The sequence below is a fragment of the Schistocerca nitens genome, chromosome 11 (genome assembly GCF_023898315.1).
Source record: "Schistocerca nitens isolate TAMUIC-IGC-003100 chromosome 11, iqSchNite1.1, whole genome shotgun sequence".
In the NCBI taxonomy this organism is placed as follows: domain Eukaryota; kingdom Metazoa; phylum Arthropoda; class Insecta; order Orthoptera; family Acrididae; genus Schistocerca; species Schistocerca nitens.
The window spans coordinates 207,876,146-207,895,740 of NC_064624.1; the positions used below are offsets into that span (position 1 = coordinate 207,876,146).

At 42.0% G+C, this 19,595-nt stretch overlaps 1 protein-coding gene across 1 annotated transcript in view; it reads right to left on the reverse strand.

Annotated features, from left to right (window-relative positions):
- LOC126213528 (5'-AMP-activated protein kinase subunit gamma-2-like) overlaps window positions 1-19,595 on the reverse strand; it is an 889,308-nt gene that overhangs the window by 19,719 nt on the left and 849,994 nt on the right. Inside the window, exons 11-13 of the mRNA XM_049941372.1 lie at window positions 13,760-13,938; window positions 11,884-12,087; window positions 1,531-1,677 (exon numbers count right to left, since the gene is read on the reverse strand). Coding sequence (XP_049797329.1) covers window positions 1,531-1,677; window positions 11,884-12,087; window positions 13,760-13,938 — 530 coding nt within the window. The remainder of the gene's footprint in view (window positions 1-1,530; window positions 1,678-11,883; window positions 12,088-13,759; window positions 13,939-19,595) is intronic.

The following is a 19,595-nucleotide window of genomic DNA, read 5'->3' on the forward strand; positions in this document are numbered from 1 at the left end:
AAGTTTTCAACAGACGGAGAAAAGTGAAAGACAGGTCGTCCTACAAGAGAAATTAGGAGGACAGCCATGAAGACTATAATGTAATTAATACTGCGTATCTAACAAGGTTATACGGTAAATTTCAATTAGTTTCTGACGCTATTTCCGTACAGTCGCTTTTTGTAGTGTTGCCGACCCGGTCTGCCGTGCACGGTCAAATTACATCACGATCTCAATCAATAATACGAAGTCCGCCTTATCCGTAACTGAAACCACCAAAATTCAAAACCCAATCAGATTTTCTATTTTATATTTTTCACGGTAGAGTCCCGAGGATAAGGGAGCACTACAACGGTCGAAGATGGAAATCTAACAGTGGGACGCCTGGTGGAAGAGAACGAGCACACCAGAATATCTGAATTTGTAAAAGATTAAAGCACGAATCTTCTATAGACAAACAATGGCTAAACTTAAAAATCAGTTAAATGAATGTGAAACAGTGTTGCATAAACAGTGCTAAGTAATTCAGGTTTTAACTAACCTCTATTCAAACAAATTCTGACTTAGTGTTTTGCTTAGGAGCCTATGCAGTTACGTGTCAAGGTAGACAAACAAATGATTCATAGGGGAGCGTTGTTAATGGACAACATGCAGATAAACCAATGCAAATCCCATACTACTTAATTTATTAGTTGTTTCCCTTTCGTCAGATGCAAGCACCATCAGATGTTCATTGTCCTCCCAAGGTGCTACATTCGGCACCATCGTAAAGGCAAGACGTTTTAAATTTTTATGCCCTATATGTCGGTATTAGGGCCATGAATGTTCTCTGCCTGATGAGAGAAACTATTAATAGAGCAAACAATATCTGTACATTTATTAGTTACTGTACCCCCTGCATCGCCTACAATTCCTAGTTTTGTTAACAATGTAAACCAAACAGTATCTGTCGACAGCATCGTGTCGCGAGAGGACCGCAGATGAAACTGGAACAGAATATGTAAATGGCGCTGTAATGCCAACTTGCAACATGTAACATGTGGTTCAACAAAGAATAATTACAATGACTTCACTCCTCAATATGCCAATACAAGGTAGCAGTAATCTATTGTGTCAATTATTAATTATTTCTAGTGCTGCTCAAAAGTGTGCACATAATCCTAAACACGAATTATTTTTTCATCTTTCCTATAATTCACCATCCTAGTTCCACACTTATTTTTACGATGTCTAATTTAAATTGATATTTGATAACCTTCAGTTACACATAGTCGTCGTATCTATACACTACTAGACATTACAATGTCCCACATAAAATAACATAACCATCATAACCAGAATCATACTACCGGCTGAAACCAATAGTCGTAAAAATAAAAGTGCAACTGAGACAGTCGAAAAAGCCATCTTTTAATTTTTCTCAGATAAACCACTTGACGTTTAACATGTGTAATACGTGCCACGCGGACAAACGACAACATCCGAACGGGCCGTAAAACGTTACTCGATCGGCACAACTCGATCGTCCCCTCCTCTCCCTCACCGACTCACCTCGGCACGCACTATCCTTTCCATGACGGTGGCCAACGTCTCGTCCAGTCGACACTTGTGGACGCCCTCGAACCACTCGTTGCGGTGCTCGTTTGCCTCGCGCAGTGACACGTCCAGGTTGTTGTACGTCTTTTCTGCTGCCAGGTTCTGGATGGACAGAAATACATTTGTCAGTTAGTTAGTTACTCGCACTTGCACATTTCACGAGTGACTCGTGCAATACATCGTAATAGTTTTGAACAAATCAAGGGCCAATCCACTCTCTATTCAAATAAATCGGACAATGCCGAGGGAAGTAGATTAGAAAATGAGGCTCCAAAAATAGCAGATCTTGTTTGTTATTTGCAAAGTCAAATGACTGGTGGCAACTGAAGTAGAGAGGCTGTACAATGCAGGCTAGCTACTGCAAGAAAATTTATTCTAAGAAGAATTTGTTGATGTCTAACATAAATTTAAGGTACGTGTGTTGATGTATTCAGTATACCAGGTGTACCGGTATGAAATGAGCGTTAAGGTACAAATGTGTTGATAGGGAACATTTGTTGTGAATGAGCCTTAATTTTTTTTTTTGGTTGGTATGACATCTGTCAAAGATACTTAGTATACATCAAGTCATGGAACAATCATCATCATATGTTTTCACTGTGTTAACAATGTCGAATTTTGTACCAGAAAGTGATGATTTGCAGAAAGCATTAATTTTTTGTTTTCATTTGCAGAGTCGCATCGAATGCTTGTCGAGGCATGTGGGGATCGTGCTCTATCAGAAGCAACGTGCAAAGGATGGTTTCAACGGTTCAGAAATAATGATTTTGATGTAAGAAATGAAGAACGTGGAAGACCACCAAAAAAAGTTTGAAGAAGTCAAATTGCAAGCAATACTGGATGAAGATGATACTTCGAGTCAGAAGCAAATGGCAGCAATGCTAAATATTGCACAACAAACAATTTCTAGCCGTTTTAAAGCTATGGGAAAGATCCTAAAGTGCGGAAAATGGGTGCCACATGAATTGCAAGAAAGACAGATGGAAAACCTAAAAACCATTTGTCAAATTTTGCTTCAGAGACATGAAAGAAAATCAATTTTGCATCGAATTGTTACTGGTGATGAAAAATGGATTTATTTTAAGAATCCTGAACAGGACAACCATCAACATCGACTGCAAAACCAGATCAATTTGGCAAGAAGACAATGCTGTGTTTGGTGGGATCAGAAAGGTGTAGTGTATCATGAGTTTCTAAAACCCAGTGAAACTGTGAATACTAATCGCTACAGACAACAAATGATCAATTTGAACTATGCATTGATCAAAAAAAGACCAGAATGGGCCAGAAGACATGGCAAAGTAATTTTTTTACACGACAGTGCACCTGCACACAAAGCAAAACTGGTTCAGGATACAATCAAAACAATTGGCTGGGAGCCACTACCCCACCCGCCGTATTCACCAGACCTGGCCCCTTCCAACTACCATTTGTTTTCATCAATGGGACACGCATTTGCTGAGGAACACTTCGATTTCTACGAAGAAGTCGAAAATTGGGTGTCCGATTGGTTTCCTTCAAAAGACGAACATTTCTATTGGCGTGGTGTCCACAAATTGCCAGAAAGGTGGTCAAAATGTATAGAAAGCAATGGTCAGTACTTTGAATACAGTGTTTTTACTTTTCAATTAAAAATAAGTGTTTCATTTTCATGAAAAAATTCTCATTTCATACCAGAAAACCTGGTAGCCATAAACAGTTCAGAGAAGAAAAGAGTAGGGATAAATGGGTGGATGAGTAATTGATGAGGAGGTACTCAACTGAATTGGGGAGAAAAGTTTTGTGTGTGTGGGGTGGAGGGGGGGGGGAGGAGAGGGCAAAGGACAAATAAAGTAAGCAGATTGCAGATTGAAATGGATGTTGATTCCAGTAGCTACACAGAGAAAAAAAAGAGAACTGCAGAGGCTACACTAGTGTGGAGAGAAACGTGAAACCAGTCTTCAGACTGCAGGCAACAGTCGGAATGCACCTACAATGGAAATGAAGCACTTTTCACATGATAACTACAGGTTGTGAAATACACCTAGTTTATGGCTAAGAAGTATGTTAAATTCCTGCATTTTGTGTTTTTATTTGCTTGAATGTAGTTTAAGAGAAAGTTACATATCCTGCATTTACAAGTTTCCTGCAGTCTGGAGAACAGGACACACGAGAATGTCGCAAAATTCGGCAAACACTGTTTGTAAATGGTGAAATTCCTCCGTGCTGTTTGAACTTGGTAATACATACACGGTTGCTGCAACATATTATAGAAATTTCACCAGCAACTAACAATCAGGTGCGTTGTTACATCACTCAGGTATGACGATTGCACCAGCCGCAATGAAAACCTCTGAATGAAATTTGTGAATGCAGAAGATGGAGTTTATGCTTCGAAAAACACATACGCTAATAAACAAGTGAATGAAAGACAAATAATTATTTTGTTCATAAAGGAATGCATCACAAGTTCTGCAACTGTTGTTGTTGTGGTCTTCAGTCCTGAGACTGGTTTGATGCAGCTCTCCATGCTACTCTATCCTGTGCAAGCTTCTTCATCTCCCAGTACCTACTGCAACCTACATCCTTCTCAATCTGCTTAGTGTGTTCATCTCTTGGTCTCCCCCTACGATTTTTACCCTCCACGATGCCCTCCAATACTAAATTGGTGATCCCTCGATGCCTCAGAACATGTCCTACCAACCGATCCCTTCTTCTGGTCAAGTTGTGCCACAAACTTCTCTTCTCCTCAATTCTACTCAATACCTCCTCATTAGTTATGTGATCTACCCATCTAATCTTCAGCATTCTTCTGTAGCACCACATTTCGAAACCTTCTATTCTCTTCTTGTCCAAACTATTTACCGTCCATGTTTCACTTCCATACATGGCTACACTCTATGCAAATACTTTCAGAAATGACTTCCCGACACTTAAATCTTTACTCGATGTTACCAAATTTCTTTTCTTCAGAAATGCTTTCCTTGCCATTGCCACTCTACATTTTATATCCTCTCTACTTCGACCATCATCAGTTATTTTGCTCCCCAAATAGCAAAACTCCTTTACTACTTTAAGTGTCTCATTTCCTAATCTAATACCCTCAACATCACCCGACTTAATTCGACTACATTCCATTATCCTCGTTTTGCTTTTGTTGATGTTCATCTTATATCCTCCTTTCAAGACACCATCCATTCCGTTCAACTGCCCTTCCAAGTCCTTCGCTGTCTCCGACAGAATTACAATGTCATCGGCAAACCTCAAAGTTTTTATTTCTTCTCCATGGATTTTAATACCTACTACGAATTTTTCTTTTGTTTCCTTTACTGCTTGCTCAATATACTGATTGAATAACATCGGGGAGAGGCTACAACCCTGTCTTACTCCCTTCCCAACCGCTGCTTCCCTTTCATGTCCCTCAACTCTTATAACTGCCACCTTTAGAATTTGAAAGAGAGTATTCCAGTCAACATTGTCAAAAGCTTTCTCTAAGTCTACAAATGCTAGAAACGTAGGTTTGCCTTTCCTTAATCTTTCTCCTAAGGTAAGTCGTAAGGTCAGTATTGCCTCACGTGTTCCAGTGTTTCTACGGAATCCAAACTGATCTTCCCCGAGATTGGCTTCTACTAGTTTTTCCATTCGTCTGTAAAGAATTCGTGTTAGTATTTTGCAGCTGTGGCTTATTAAACTGATTGTCCAGTAACTTTCACATCTGTCAACATCTGCTTTCTTTGGGATTGGAATTATTATATTCTTCTTGAAGTCTGAGGGTATTTCACCTGTTTCATACATCTTGCTCACCAGATGGTAGAGTTTTGTCAGGACTGGCTCTCCCAAGGCCGTCAGTAGTTCCAATGGAATGTTGTCTACTCCGGGGGCCTTGTTTCGACTCAGGTCTTTCAGTGCTCTGTCAAACTCTTCACGCAGTATCGCATCTCCCATTTCATCTTCATCTACATCCGCTTCCATTTCCATAATATTGTCCTCAAGTACATCGCCCTTGTATAGACCCTTTTATTTTGTTCATAAAGGAATGCATCACAAGTTCTGCAACTAGTAGATACAAATGAAAGAGTCTTGTGTGTCAGTGATTTATTATGTCACTACACATTTTGGTGGTTCACACTATCAGCTTCATTATGTACAAGGGTCACTCAGTAACTAGACAGACAAACATACACAGAATGTAGCACCTAACGCAGGGAACTGAAGCATTTGTTAAGTCTCAGTCAGCAACCTTCCAAAGAATGTTAGTCATTTGCTGGATTAATATCTACATAAATGTAGCGTCTTAAGGTCTTAGTTACAATGGTGTATCCCCTTGAAGGAAGTACTTGTGAAGAACAGCATTCGCTGAACTGGTTTTTAGGGTTCCATAGCTTAAATGGCAGATGCGGAACCTTTGTAGGATCACTGTTTCTGTCTGTCTCCGTGTGTCTGTCTGTCCGACTGCCAAACACCCTTTTTCTCAGAAATGGGCACACACATCCAGTTGAAATTTTTGTCAATATAATGTCTGTGGGCTGTTGGTGGTGAAGAAAATTGAAGCTTCTACATCAATGGAAACAAAAGGCAGCAGTCATTTATGTCACGTATTTGACATCTTACCAGTACAGATACCGATAACGAGGAAAAAAACTGCCAAAAATTTCCAGTTCCCACAACCCTTTGTGTCCAAGTCTTACTCACACTTATCCAGACTTTCCCTCCCCCCCCCCCCCCCCCAAAGCGTACAGCTGTCAGAAACACTCTCCCAGATGAACAAACAATATAGTAGCAGTCTCACAAATAGCGTGAGATTTCGCGTGTGGATATTAGAAGTTTAAAACGGACACAAAAACGTTCAGTAGCAGTAACGAGCTCACACGGTGAACTGGTATCACTTCATTTATCTGGTAAGACAGACACCGAATGAACTGCTGACGAATATTGAGTTCGAGTCGACACAACTTATTCAGACATTCAAAACGAACTGGAATACTGAAAGACTTGCGCGAGGTGTATTCCCAGAGAGCTTACCACAGAACAAAGACTCTGCACCAACCTCGGAACTCATTTCGGTCACAAAGGTAAAGGTGATGCATTTATTGATTTTATCCTATAGTACAACTTGCAGACATCATTTTATGCCGGAGTCTTGAGTGTCACACATGCAGTGGAAACACCCCGAATCACCTGTCCATTAGGAATTCTGAACTAGAGAATCGGCAAAGGTGACGATGCATTTACAGATTTTATCCTGTGATGAAACTTGCGTACATCATTTTACACCAGATACAAGTCACACAACGGGCAGTGGAAACACCTTGGCTCACCCGAGTAATGTTATGTCAGCCTCACTGCCCCCCCCCTTTTTTTTTGTAACTAATTTGTGTCTGATTTTATTCTGAGAAGCTCAGTAGTGTGTGTAAATAGCGTAAATGTAAATTTGATTCAAAAAGTACTTAAATGAAGTGAAGCGCAGCTGGACAGCAACAGACTTTTTAGCGCGCAATCCCCACAGTGATAGTAGTTGTGAATCTTTGAGTATGGACTCTAAAAAAAGACAATTGATTACTAAAAAAAAATACAGAGAGAGAGAGAGAGAGAACTGTTAATCTGTATCTTGCAGAAAGAGGGCGTGTTGCTAGGCAGTCACTCACAACGTATTGTTACATTTAATGAAAATTGATATTTTAGTGATAAAACAGAGTAAAGTATGTGTAAGAGTTGCCAAACATTTATGTAAACAAATTTTCTGGAAATGAAGAATAGAAAATATCTTGTTTTTGGAAAAGAAGGTGAACTTCACTGTCGAACACATCTATCAATCGACAGAATTGTTACTGTACAAAATTCACTAAAATACAGAAAAAGAAATGCAATCTCTATAGTTTTCATTCAATAAGTAACACCTCTCATAATTTCTTAATTACAGTAATTAGATTATGTTCTTGTACAATAGTATGGTGCTGAACTCCACTGGCAAATTTTGATGTAGCAGGACGTGTAGTTTGAAGGAAGTTTGTGTGCCGAGCAATCACCTTTTCTCACGAAAATCAGATTCCTGTTTGATCTCATTTAATAACAACAGTGGTCCCTTAGGTATGAAAAGCTACGAAAACTTGGGCTCAAAGCTAACCGCAATACAGCCAAGTAACAAACAGAGTCGTATTTTAAACCTTAACGGGGGTAGGACGTCAAACGGGCCGACTTGGAGCAGGAGAGGTAACACAGGACATTTTAATTTCCATATTTTTACAAATAAATTCATAAAACTTTGTCAGCATGACCAGGAAGGGTTCAGGATTCACGCTCATACCAAAGGAAGTTAAAAAAAAAAATATATATATATATATATATATATATATATATATATATATATATATATATATATGTTAAATGTCATCATTTTTTCACTTACTATTGGCTGCATTCGTTGCTATAGGCACACTTTTCTTCATAAGTAAGGGAGATTCTTCGATGAATTTTGCACAGCATACAAACCATACTTACAGGTGTATGAAATTCCAGAATTTTCCAGATCTATTAAAAAATGTGCTAAAAATTGAGATAATTAACCATAAAATTTGAGTTTTTTCTAAACATGGAGTTTAAAATGTAACAGCTCATTCATTTTTTCATTAATTAAATAAATTCTAGATTTTCATATACCTGTAAGTATGGTTTGTATGCTGTGCAAAATTCATCAAATAATCTCTCTTACTTGTGAAGAAAAGTGTACCTATAGCAACAAATGCAGTCAATAGTAAGTGAAAAAAATGATGAAATTTCACACGTAAAAAAAAAATAATTATTTTGTTATACTTTTGAACTTACATTGCTATGAGTTTGAATCCTGAATCCTTCCTGGTCGTGTTGACAAAGATTTATGAATTTACTTGTAAAAGTATAGACAGTGGAAATTAAAATGTCATGTCGTGCCTCTCCTGCTCCAAGTCGGCCCGTCTGACGTCCTAGCCCCCTTAAAGAAGAATAACTCCGTCCAAATTGTAATACGTCACCAACTGGTGCAGAAGCTGATCATTCAAGGAGGCAGCAACCAAAATTCGGGTACCAGTTACGAATTAAAGTAAAAATCTCAATCAAAAATCTCTCTCTCACTGAAACTTCCTGGCAGATTAAAACTGTGTGCCCGACCGAGACTCGAACTCGGGACCTTTGCCTTTCGCGGGCAAGTGCTCTACCAACTTGCACTTGACCGCGAAAGGCAAAGGTCCCGAGTTCGAGTCTCGGTCGGGCACACAGTTTTAATCTGCCAGGAAGTTTCATATCAGCGCACACTCCGCTACAGAGTGAAAATCTCATTCTGGAAACATCCCCCAGGCTGCGGCTAAGCCATGTCTCCGCTGTATCCTTTCTTTCAGGAGTGCTAGTTCTGCAAGGTTCGCAGGAGAGCTTCTGTAAAGTTTGGAAGGTAGGAGACGAGATACTGGCAGAAGTAAAGCTGTGAGGACCGGGCGTGAGTCGTGCTTCGGTAGCTCAGATGGTAGAGCACTTGCCCGCGAAAGGCAAAGGTCCCGAGTTCGAGTCTCGGTCGGGCACACAGTTTTAATCTGCCAGGAAGTTTCATATCAGCGCACACTCCGCTGCAGAGTGAAAATCTCATTCTTGGAAACATCCCCCAGGCTGTGGCTAAGCCATGTCTCCACAATATCCTTTCTTTCAGGAGTGCTAGTTCTGCAAGATTCGCAGGAGAGCTTCTGTAAAGTTTGGAAGGTAGGAGACGAGGTACTGGCAGAAGTAAAGCTGTGAGTACCGGGCGTGAGTCGTGCTTCGGTAGCTCAGTTGGTAGAGCACTTGCCCGCGAAAGGCAAAGGTCCCGAGTTCGAGTCTCGGTCGGGCACACAGTTTTAATCTGCCAGGAAGTTTCATATCAGTGCACACTCCACTGAAGAGTGAAAATATCTCTCTCTCTCTCTCTCTCTCTCTCTCTGTCTCTCTCTCTCTCTCTCTCTCTCTCTCTCCTCTCTCTCCTCTCTCTCTCTCTCTCTCTCTCTCTCTCTCTCTCTCCAAACACATACATAAATATTCATATTATTATTTTTTTAAAAAGTCATTTTATAACCGATTCATAAGAAATTCAAAATGCAAGCATTGGCCAGTAACGTCACACTAACCATCTTCCAGAAAGCCCGTGGTCAGATTTTCTGTGAGTATTGGAGGAGCAACACGCTATCAACAGCCCATACTACTCAGCCACAACTGAGAACGAAGTTGAGCCTGTGCACAAGAGATCAAGTGTGGAATAGCTCGCCGATTCTTTGACACAGTCGCTCGATCCCATACAACACTTGTGACACTGAGAAATAATGGCAGGATGAATTGTAAGTTCCTACTTCACCCACTTATTTCTCTAACCCTGGGTCTTTGGATTTTTATCTACTAGAGATATTCAGAAGGTAACACGTTTTAGTCTATCGCGGGGGTGGACGGGGCTACAGCTGCCGTCTCGGTGCCGTATCGTTCCCACGTGCAGAACACATTCGGTGGTGGTAGAATGCGGTTTGTGCCCCTCCTACAACAATTTCACAACAACGCACATGCACCCACAGTCAGTTGTACCCGAGAGCTCCGACAGTGTTTCGGGTGGCAGCTGTTTGATCACCCTCTGTACAGTCCAGATTTGGCACCGTGCAACTACCACCTCTTCCCGGCAATGTAGACAACGCTCGCCACACGACGCTACGATACTGTTGCCGAACTGCGTGCTGGTATAAGCCGGTGGTTGCAATTGCAGGTGGCAGGTCTCTAGAGAGATGGAATTGAAAAACTTTTGCCACAGTATAAGTGGTTCATTTTGAACAGTGATCAGGTAGGAAAATTGCTTCTGAGTGTACCTTTAAAAGATATACCTGGTGATCAAAACTTAATAAACCACGGAATAATGTAGATAGAGAGGTAAAAATTGACACGCACAGTTGGAATGACATGGGGTTTATTTAGGAAGGAAAAAAAAAGAAAGTAAAATGAAAAAGAAAAAAAAAACGGTTCACAAAATGTCCGACAGATGACGCTGGACACCAAAACGTCAGTAACTGCTACCGTGACGGGCGAGAGGTACGCCAATATGTTACGGAATCGCATCATCCCCAGCCTGGCTGATAAACACCTGCTGGAACGTACCATGTTTATGCAGCATGGCCCCCCATCCCATATTGCAAGACGCTTGAAAGATCTCATGCGCGTGTCGTTTGGTGATGATCGTGTGCTCAGCCGCCACTTTCGTCACGCTCGGCCTCCCAGGTCCCCAGACCTCAGTCCGTGCGATTATAGGCTTTGGGGTTACCTGAAGTCGCAAGTGTATCGTGATCGACCGACATCTCTAGGGATGCCGAAAGACAACATCCGACGCCAATGCCTCACCATAACTCTGGACATGCTTTACAGTGCTGTTCACAACACTATTCCTCGACTACAGCTATTATTGGGGAATGATGGTGGACATATTGAGCATTTCCTGTAAAGAACATCATCTTTGCTTTGTCTTACTTTGTTATACTACTTATTGCTATTCTGATCAGATGAAGCGCCATCTGACGGACATTTTTTGAACTTGCGTATTTTTTTGGTTCTAATAAAACCCTATGTCATTCCAAGCATGTGTGTTAATTTGTACCTCTCTATCTACATTACTCCGTGATTTATTCAGTTTTCACATTTATACTGACTTTTTGATCACCCGGTATAATAAAATTTCATTTTCCCCCCACTGTTAATTTTTTTTATTTCAAAATGGTCTGTTACTTTCCAGGTCTCTGCCCCCCCCCCCCCCCCCCCGTATTTGGCCCGGCAAAAGAAGCTCTTTCGATCAGATTAAAACAAGAATGAAGAGGTAAAGAAAAGTACAAAATCGGCTTCGATATGAATGTGTGTCGTTCTTCACAGAGGGGATATGAAGATTCTTAAGAAGATGATGCGGATTATTGGAAAAATAGATGAAGAATTGAAACTGAATTGATTTCATGAATCACTTTCTCTGTACAGCTATTTGTCTATTTAATTATTACTGAGTCACAGGTAGGCAGTCTTTTTGTTGTGCCTATCTGCGACTCAGCATCTCCACTATATGGTGAGTGGCAACTTTTCTTTTCGTAATATTGCTACATTCCATCCTGGGTTTTCCACAGCTTATTACTGAATGATATTTGTACATAATGACAATGGTGGTGTAAAACAGTGAAGTGAGTAGTGTCGTAATAGATATCTGACTGACAGAAAAAAACTGTTTTATTTGTACGAAACGTAGGTGGTCACAAATCATCAGGCGAGTAAAACTTGCAGAACAGAAGGGAATACGAGCATTCCGGGTAGCGGGACACTCACGATGACGTCAAACTTGGCGTAGATGTCAGTGAGGCGGCCGTGCTCGTCAACGATGGGCAGGGCGGAGACGCGCCGCCCCACGAACTTGTGTAGCGCCTCGATGATGGACGTATCCTCGCGCGCCATCTCGATGTCCGCGTAGGTGCCGATCTGCAGTTCGCGCAGTGTCTTGTTCATGTAGCTCGGCTTCGGCAGGTCGTTGATCTGCAACACGACGTAGGTGTCACAGACACTGAAATGCACAGACTAGTAGAGACAGGCAACAGAAGACACTGTACGAACGGAGTTGGGTATCACCTTCTAGGTTCCGAGAACAAGACCATTTAACTAACTGTTTCCCTACTCCGTGTATTATATTTGCAATACCTTGCTCTGGTGTGAAACATAACAGCTTATGAAGAAAAACATGGCAACATGCTCACTATTTTCATGACTGCAATTTACACTAATCTGACAACTTGTGATTGCTAGTTAGCCAATTAGTTTTATGCTCCTTAGATCATTTGTATGACTAATCGTACATTTCATATTGATGTGTACACACTAATCATTTACAAATGAACAGTGGAAGTGAAACTGATTGTGCGTGAGGAGCACATTTCATCCTCACAGCATTATTACACGTTTCTGAGAATTCATGAATATTTTCTTTCATAAAGATGAACCGCCCCAGAAAGTTATTCCATATGATGATATTCAAACAAAATAAGCAAATTACAGTAACTTCCTGATTTACCTCTGCCTGATAGTACTCAAAGTGCAAATGTGAATGAACTAAATTTTTTTGTGATTTTGAAAATGTGGTTTTCCCAGTTTAAATTGTGGTCAATATGGAGATCGAAAAATTTTGAAGTTTCCCACCAAAGTGTTACATGCTGTTTAGGAAAATGAGATTACACACTCCTTGTGTAGTGACAGAATAATGTTAAGTAGGGAGTAGGTCATGGAACATATACATATGGTGTTTGTTTTAGTATGAGCAGACGTTGAACGGAAGGTGAGGAATACGAGAAAATGGCAAGAGGTGGCAACAAATAAGTGGCTTCATCTGTTGTGAAATGAGCCTTTTACATTTTGGCGTCGTGGCTTGTCGATGGCTCGACTGTCAAAGGGTAACCACACTCTTCAAGGATGAAAACAAAGGACATGACGGTTTTGTGACAAATGAAATATATTTCAATCTCGATTGACTTGTCATAGCATTTGAGGCGTATCTGTTATGTAAAGTTGTGTTCTACTCTCATTCACGAGTCACTTTAATGATCTGTTCACCCGTGCAAGGAAAAGTGTGTTTGTAAAAGGAAAATGGTGGACGTGCTTTATTGTGATACGAGTAGAAGGTGTCTCCTTTTGTTACAATAACAGCTGCAGAACGCGAAGTAGTCAAACTTTCCTTGGCAACACACAGGATTTCAGAGGCACTGACAAGACAATAAACTGTGGCAACCGGATTAAAAGACAGAGGTAAATACATCAGACGTTATGCCAGCTCTCGTAAAGTGTTCTGACTCAGGTTCAACTACAAGGAGTGAGCCAGCAGCTACATAAAACCCAAAACCAGCAAGCAAAACACTTCACCACCCAATTATTATTTCCTCCCGTCTTACACTTATCACCGATGTAGTGCCTCTCGACGTGCGCAATCGGATACGTCGTGTCCGCCTGGTACCACGTAAGACAGAGCCAGAAAAACACACGCCCACTCACAAGTGTGCGACTCGGTACAAATCCTCGCACTCGACACGTGTGTGTAAGCCGTAACAATTATACTTTGCGAGAGAGACGGGCACCGCAAACAGAAACCTGTCCGATTTGACAGTAGTGGAAGCTACACCAACCGACCACTCCGTACGACTCTAGCTTTGACGTTACTCACGTAGAGGTAGAGGAAGCGCAGAATGCGCTTGTGGGTGAGTATGTAGAGGACGTCGCCGGTGGCCGGGTCGATGACGGGCAGCCTGTGGATGCGGTTGCGGATGAGCGTCGCGATGGCGTCGTACAGGGACTCGTCCGGGCCGATGTGCACCAGCGGCTTCACCTGGTCCTTCAGCACCTCTGCAGAAAAAACAGAACGCGAACAGCTGTCAGTGACCGCCCGTTCCACTTGTGGTATACCAGCAGAGCAGTGCGCAGGCTGCTAATGCGAGAGAGCTAAGCACTGAAGGAGGAGCGTGTCAGGTTACGACTGTTGCAACGATTTGTCAGCAAGAAGTCGTACAGAAGTCGAAGTCGTCGTACACAAGTCGAAGTCGTCGTACACAAGTCGAAGTCGTCGTACACAAGTCGAAGTCGTCGTACACAAGTCGAAGTCGTCGTACACAAGTCGAAGTCGTCGTACACAAGTCGAAGTCGTCGTACACAAGTCGAAGTCGTCGTACACAAGTCGAAGTCGTCGTACACAAGTCGAAGTCGTCGTACACAAGTCGAAGTCGTCGTACACAAGTCGAAGTCGTCGTACACAAGTCGAAGTCGTCGTACACAAGTCGAAGTCGTCGTACACAAGTCGAAGTCGTCGTACACAAGTCGAAGTCGTCGTACACAAGTCGAAGTCGTCGTACACAAGTCGAAGTCGTCGTACACAAGTCGAAGTCGTCGTGCAGAAGTCGAAGTCGTCGTGCAGAAGTCGAAGTCGTCGTGCAGAAGTCGAAGTCGTCGTGCAGAAGTCGAAGTCGTCGTGCAGAAGTCGAAGTCGTCGTGCAGAAGTCGAAGTCGTCGTGCAGAAGTCGAAGTCGTCGTGCAGAAGTCGAAGTCGTCGTGCAGAAGTCGAAGTCGTCGTGCAGAAGTCGAAGTCGTCGTGCAGAAGTCGAAGTCGTCGTGCAGAAGTCGAAGTCGTCGTGCAGAAGTCGAAGTCGTCGTGCAGAAGTCGAAGTCGTCGTGCAGAAGTCGAAGTCGTCGTGCAGAAGTCGAAGTCGTCGTGCAGAAGTCGAAGTCGTCGTGCAGAAGTCGAAGTCGTCGTGCAGAAGTCGAAGTCGTCGTGCAGAAGTCGAAGTCGTCGTGCAGAAGTCGAAGTCGTCGTGCAGAAGTCGAAGTCGTCGTGCAGAAGTCGAAGTCGTCGTGCAGAAGTCGAAGTCGTCGTGCAGAAGTCGAAGTCGTCGTGCAGAAGTCGAAGTCGTCGTGCAGAAGTCGAAGTCGTCGTGCAGAAGTCGAAGTCGTCGTGCAGAAGTCGAAGTCGTCGTGCAGAAGTCGAAGTCGTCGTGCAGAAGTCGAAGTCGTCGTGCAGAAGTCGAAGTCGTCGTGCAGAAGTCGAAGTCGTCGTGCAGAAGTCGAAGTCGTCGTGCAGAAGTCGAAGTCGTCGTGCAGAAGTCGAAGTCGTCGTGCAGAAGTCGAAGTCGTCGTGCAGAAGTCGAAGTCGTCGTGCAGAAGTCGAAGTCGTCGTGCAGAAGTCGAAGTCGTCGTGCAGAAGTCGAAGTCGTCGTGCAGAAGTCGAAGTCGTCGTGCAGAAGTCGAAGTCGTCGTGCAGAAGTCGAAGTCGTCGTGCAGAAGTCGAAGTCGTCGTGCAGAAGTCGAAGTCGTCGTGCAGAAGTCGAAGTCGTCGTGCAGAAGTCGAAGTCGTCGTGCAGAAGTCGAAGTCGTCGTGCAGAAGTCGAAGTCGTCGTGCAGAAGTCGAAGTCGTCGTGCAGAAGTCGAAGTCGTCGTGCAGAAGTCGAAGTCGTCGTGCAGAAGTCGAAGTCGTCGTGCAGAAGTCGAAGTCGTCGTGCAGAAGTCGAAGTCGTCGTGCAGAAGTCGAAGTCGTCGTGCAGAAGTCGAAGTCGTCGTGCAGAAGTCGAAGTCGTCGTGCAGAAGTCGAAGTCGTCGTGCAGAAGTCGAAGTCGTCGTGCAGAAGTCGAAGTCGTCGTGCAGAAGTCGAAGTCGTCGTGCAGAAGTCGAAGTCGTCGTGCAGAAGTCGAAGTCGTCGTACAGAAGTCGAAGTCGTCGTACAGAAGTCGAAGTCGTCGTACAGAAGTCGAAGTCGTCGTACAGAAGTCGAAGTCGTCGTACAGAAGTCGAAGTCGTCGTACAGAAGTCGAAGTCGTCGTACAGAAGTCGAAGTCGTCGTACAGAAGTCGAAGTCGTCGTACAGAAGTCGAAGTCGTCGTACAGAAGTCGAAGTCGTCGTACAGAAGTCGAAGTCGTCGTACAGAAGTCGTCATTTTTTTTTAGAAACTGCAATTCAGTCTCGTCACGAGACGATTTGAACACACTACACAGCAACTCGTCGGAGTACAACTGAACAGTCCAGGAGGTGTGCTCAGAAAGTCATTTAGTGTATACCTGATTAAAGACACCGAGCAGCACCTTAGGTGAAAACTAACCTCGCCTAGCACCCTTACTCTGGTACGAACTAACCAGCAGTCTAGCACACTGGATACATTCAGTGGACAGGGACTCCAATTCCTGTCATATGACTCAGAGTTGGGTTTGCCATCTTTCCCCTGAATGGGCTAATCCTCCAACATTCCAACCACCTCTCCTGGCCTGTTCACTTATACTTCAACAAGGTACTATTTAAACATACCCAGGTCATCTGCGGATGACTCGCTATGAAGTCAAAATTGCTTATGATACTGTTTCTGTAACAACCAGACGGTAAGGTGGTAAGATCAATTTGTGAACTCAAAATGTTTGTGCTCTCATTACTACAGTAGTGGAATCAGTTGTGGTAATTTTGTGTGTGTGTGTGTGTGTGTGTGTGTGTGTGTGTGTGTGTGTGTGTGTGTGTGTGTGTGTGTGTGTGTGTGTGTGTGTGTGTGAGAGAGAGAGAGAGAGAGAGAGAGAGAGATATAAGAACAAATCATTCATTCATATTATCAATAGAGAGATGACATGCTCACTTTCTTGTAATATGTGAAATTCCTATTTCAGGGAAAACACACAATCTGTGGCAATCATTGCAATTCTGCTGTTTAATTTCTCTATTTTACAACTAAATGCAGATGAAACAACATATCAATATATCATGGATAAAACGTTTTGCAAGAAGTATGTAAAATATGTACATATACTGTTCCTAGAATGGATTTTTCATTTTGCATTGGAGTGTGCATCGATATGAAATTTTCTGTGCCTTTCGACTTTTGTGGGCAAGTGCTACACAGTTCCAGTACCTTAAAAACTAATACCTTCCTCAACAGCAGCGTGGCTCAAAAGATGGTGAACTCACTGGCAGTTTGTTCCATTCACAAGAAGGAAATCAGTGACATTCCAACGTTTAACAATAAAGTAATTAACACGTTTGCCAGTCAGAAGACTAAGCGTGCACATCTATAGCGTAAGTAACTTGCAGTTAGTTATTGTCTCAGTTATGTAAAATACACAAGAAACCGTTCCTAGCCAAGGTTTTCCCCAGAGATACTGCCCTTACCTGCAAGGCATATGCCAGGAGCGAAGGAGTCATGTGCTTCCAGCCAGTCACAACATTTTTGTTCTTATATCACAATCAGACCACAGAAACACATCTAGAATAAGTACGAACATCGGCAGAAGGAGAGTTGGTGATCTCTGATTTGAGCCCAACAGCTAGAAACTCCAAAATCCTGAAAGTAATCAATAAAATGTGGCACCACAGCATAATCTCAAACACGTAAGAAAATGTGGTAAAGTCAGTCGACTAGAGTGGATTTTGAGAAACCTGTTGTGAGTCTGCAGCTCTCACTGAGAGCCGTATCCAGCTGCTTGGCACGTGTGGAATTATGTCAAACATGACGTGTATACTCTGCTGCAGAATGGCTTACTGCCATTGCTGAAGTACAATTAATTTCAGATTGACTAACGATTTGTGGTCTGGCCAGTTTGCCATTGAAGGTTGTCCCTGGTGCAAACTTAACTTGCAGTTCCTGCAAGTCTATCAAGTGGCACTCCTAGGAATTTTGGGGCATCTCAGTGTTTTAGTTACACCAGATTGTACATCTTTAATTTCCGACTAGCTTCCCTGTTACTCAAATGAAGAGTACGCACACTGGTTTGTACTGTAGTATTTGGAAAGTGGTTTGGGCGCATTCGTGAGGTTGTTCTAGAATGATTGGAAAACTGTGCTCTGGGTGGCTAAGGCGAGGTCATCAGCGTATTAGGGTGCTATGGGTTGGTCACTTGTAGTGACAGGAAGACTTTGCGAAAACAACAAAGCGCGAAAAATAAAGTGAAACTGCGTTTGTTTTAGGGCAGTAACGTAAAAACCTGCGATTTCACGAGGTACTGAGAAATTTGTAATTTTGTCGTCTAAAAATGTTGTAAACCTGAGGACGGCAGTATACTAATATTCTTAACTGATAGTTTAACTTGCTCAAGGCTAAGATTTATGATTAACCTTAAAATGGCAGTCCATTTCTTACGCAACTAACTTTGATGTGAGGGTGAAAACGGCATCGACACTGCCCAAATGCCACCACATCTGGCAATGACATGTGGCATAAATACCGCGGAATCTGGCTAAAAAAACAACACCCAATTTGGTGAAGAAATAGGACTGAATTTCGTTAAAAAAGGTATTTGGCAAAAACCGCTGAGTTTGGCAAAAAATTACTCTTAATCTGACAAAAAAGTAACATCGAATTTTGCAAATAAATGATACCGAACTGACAAAAAAAATATTGGCGAAAGGAAACCGCGAATGTGAGGAAAATAACACTGAATTTGCGAAAAAGTAAACTGAATCCGTCGAAAAACACTAAATTTGGCTAAAAATAGCACCGACTTTGTCAAAAAGTAACAGAATTTCGTACGTAACTGCCCTGGATTTGGCAAGCAGCACCAAATTTGGCAAAAGCAATCGATTTGGCACAAAACACTGAATTTGGACGATGTACGGTGTGACGTGTGATTGTGACGTGTTGTATGAATCAGATAATGATTATTTTTATCACAGTTCTTCTTACAATCTTTTAAACTGTAATAATGTTAACGCAGACTAATTACACCCAACACTTCGGTGCGTCAAATAATTAATTATAATTATTTCCTTTTATGCGTTGTCGCATACCAAACCAAAATCAATATGTGATCATAATCTTTTTGTTATGGGGTTGAAACCTTATGGTTCGAATGTATGTGTAGCTATTAGCAGCACATTGGATTGTTAATTTTCGTTGCATGAAGTACGTTTAGTTACAGCTTTCTCTGTAATGAAGCCTACGTGAAAAACATTGCATACTAGACATTTTTGCCCAATACGGCAAAATTTACACCAGAAAATCAAAGTAATGACGGAGATACTTTAATACTTCTGTAAGTGCATAAACTGAACAAGTTTACGTAATTGAACAAGTTATCTTAATAATATCTCGGCTGGAAGGGCCGTAATTACCAAAAATACTTTTACCGACCGTAATGGCTGACAATTGGGTAAGATCGCAACTAACAAAAATTTCAAAAACTGCAGGAATGGACACACTTCTTCTATAAATAAAATATAGTTTCAATAGTATAAAACAACATTTTGTAATCTAAAAATTTACATAAATTAAAAATTATTACACTTCCTACAGACCTCTTAATATGAAAATAGGAGTGCGTCTTGCTAGGCCAGAGGTGCCACTCGATAATGTACGTCTTCTCTTCTCGAACAAATGAAAATTACCGAAGTGTACATTGTTTTCTTTAATCTTTGTCCTTTTTACTCCATGCTCTTCAAAAATTACAGAAGAGTATTAAGTCATTTTTCCATAGAGTAAAAATCTCTGGAGTGAGCATTGCGTTCTGCCCATCTTGTCAACATTAAACCAGGATTGTAGCGTGTT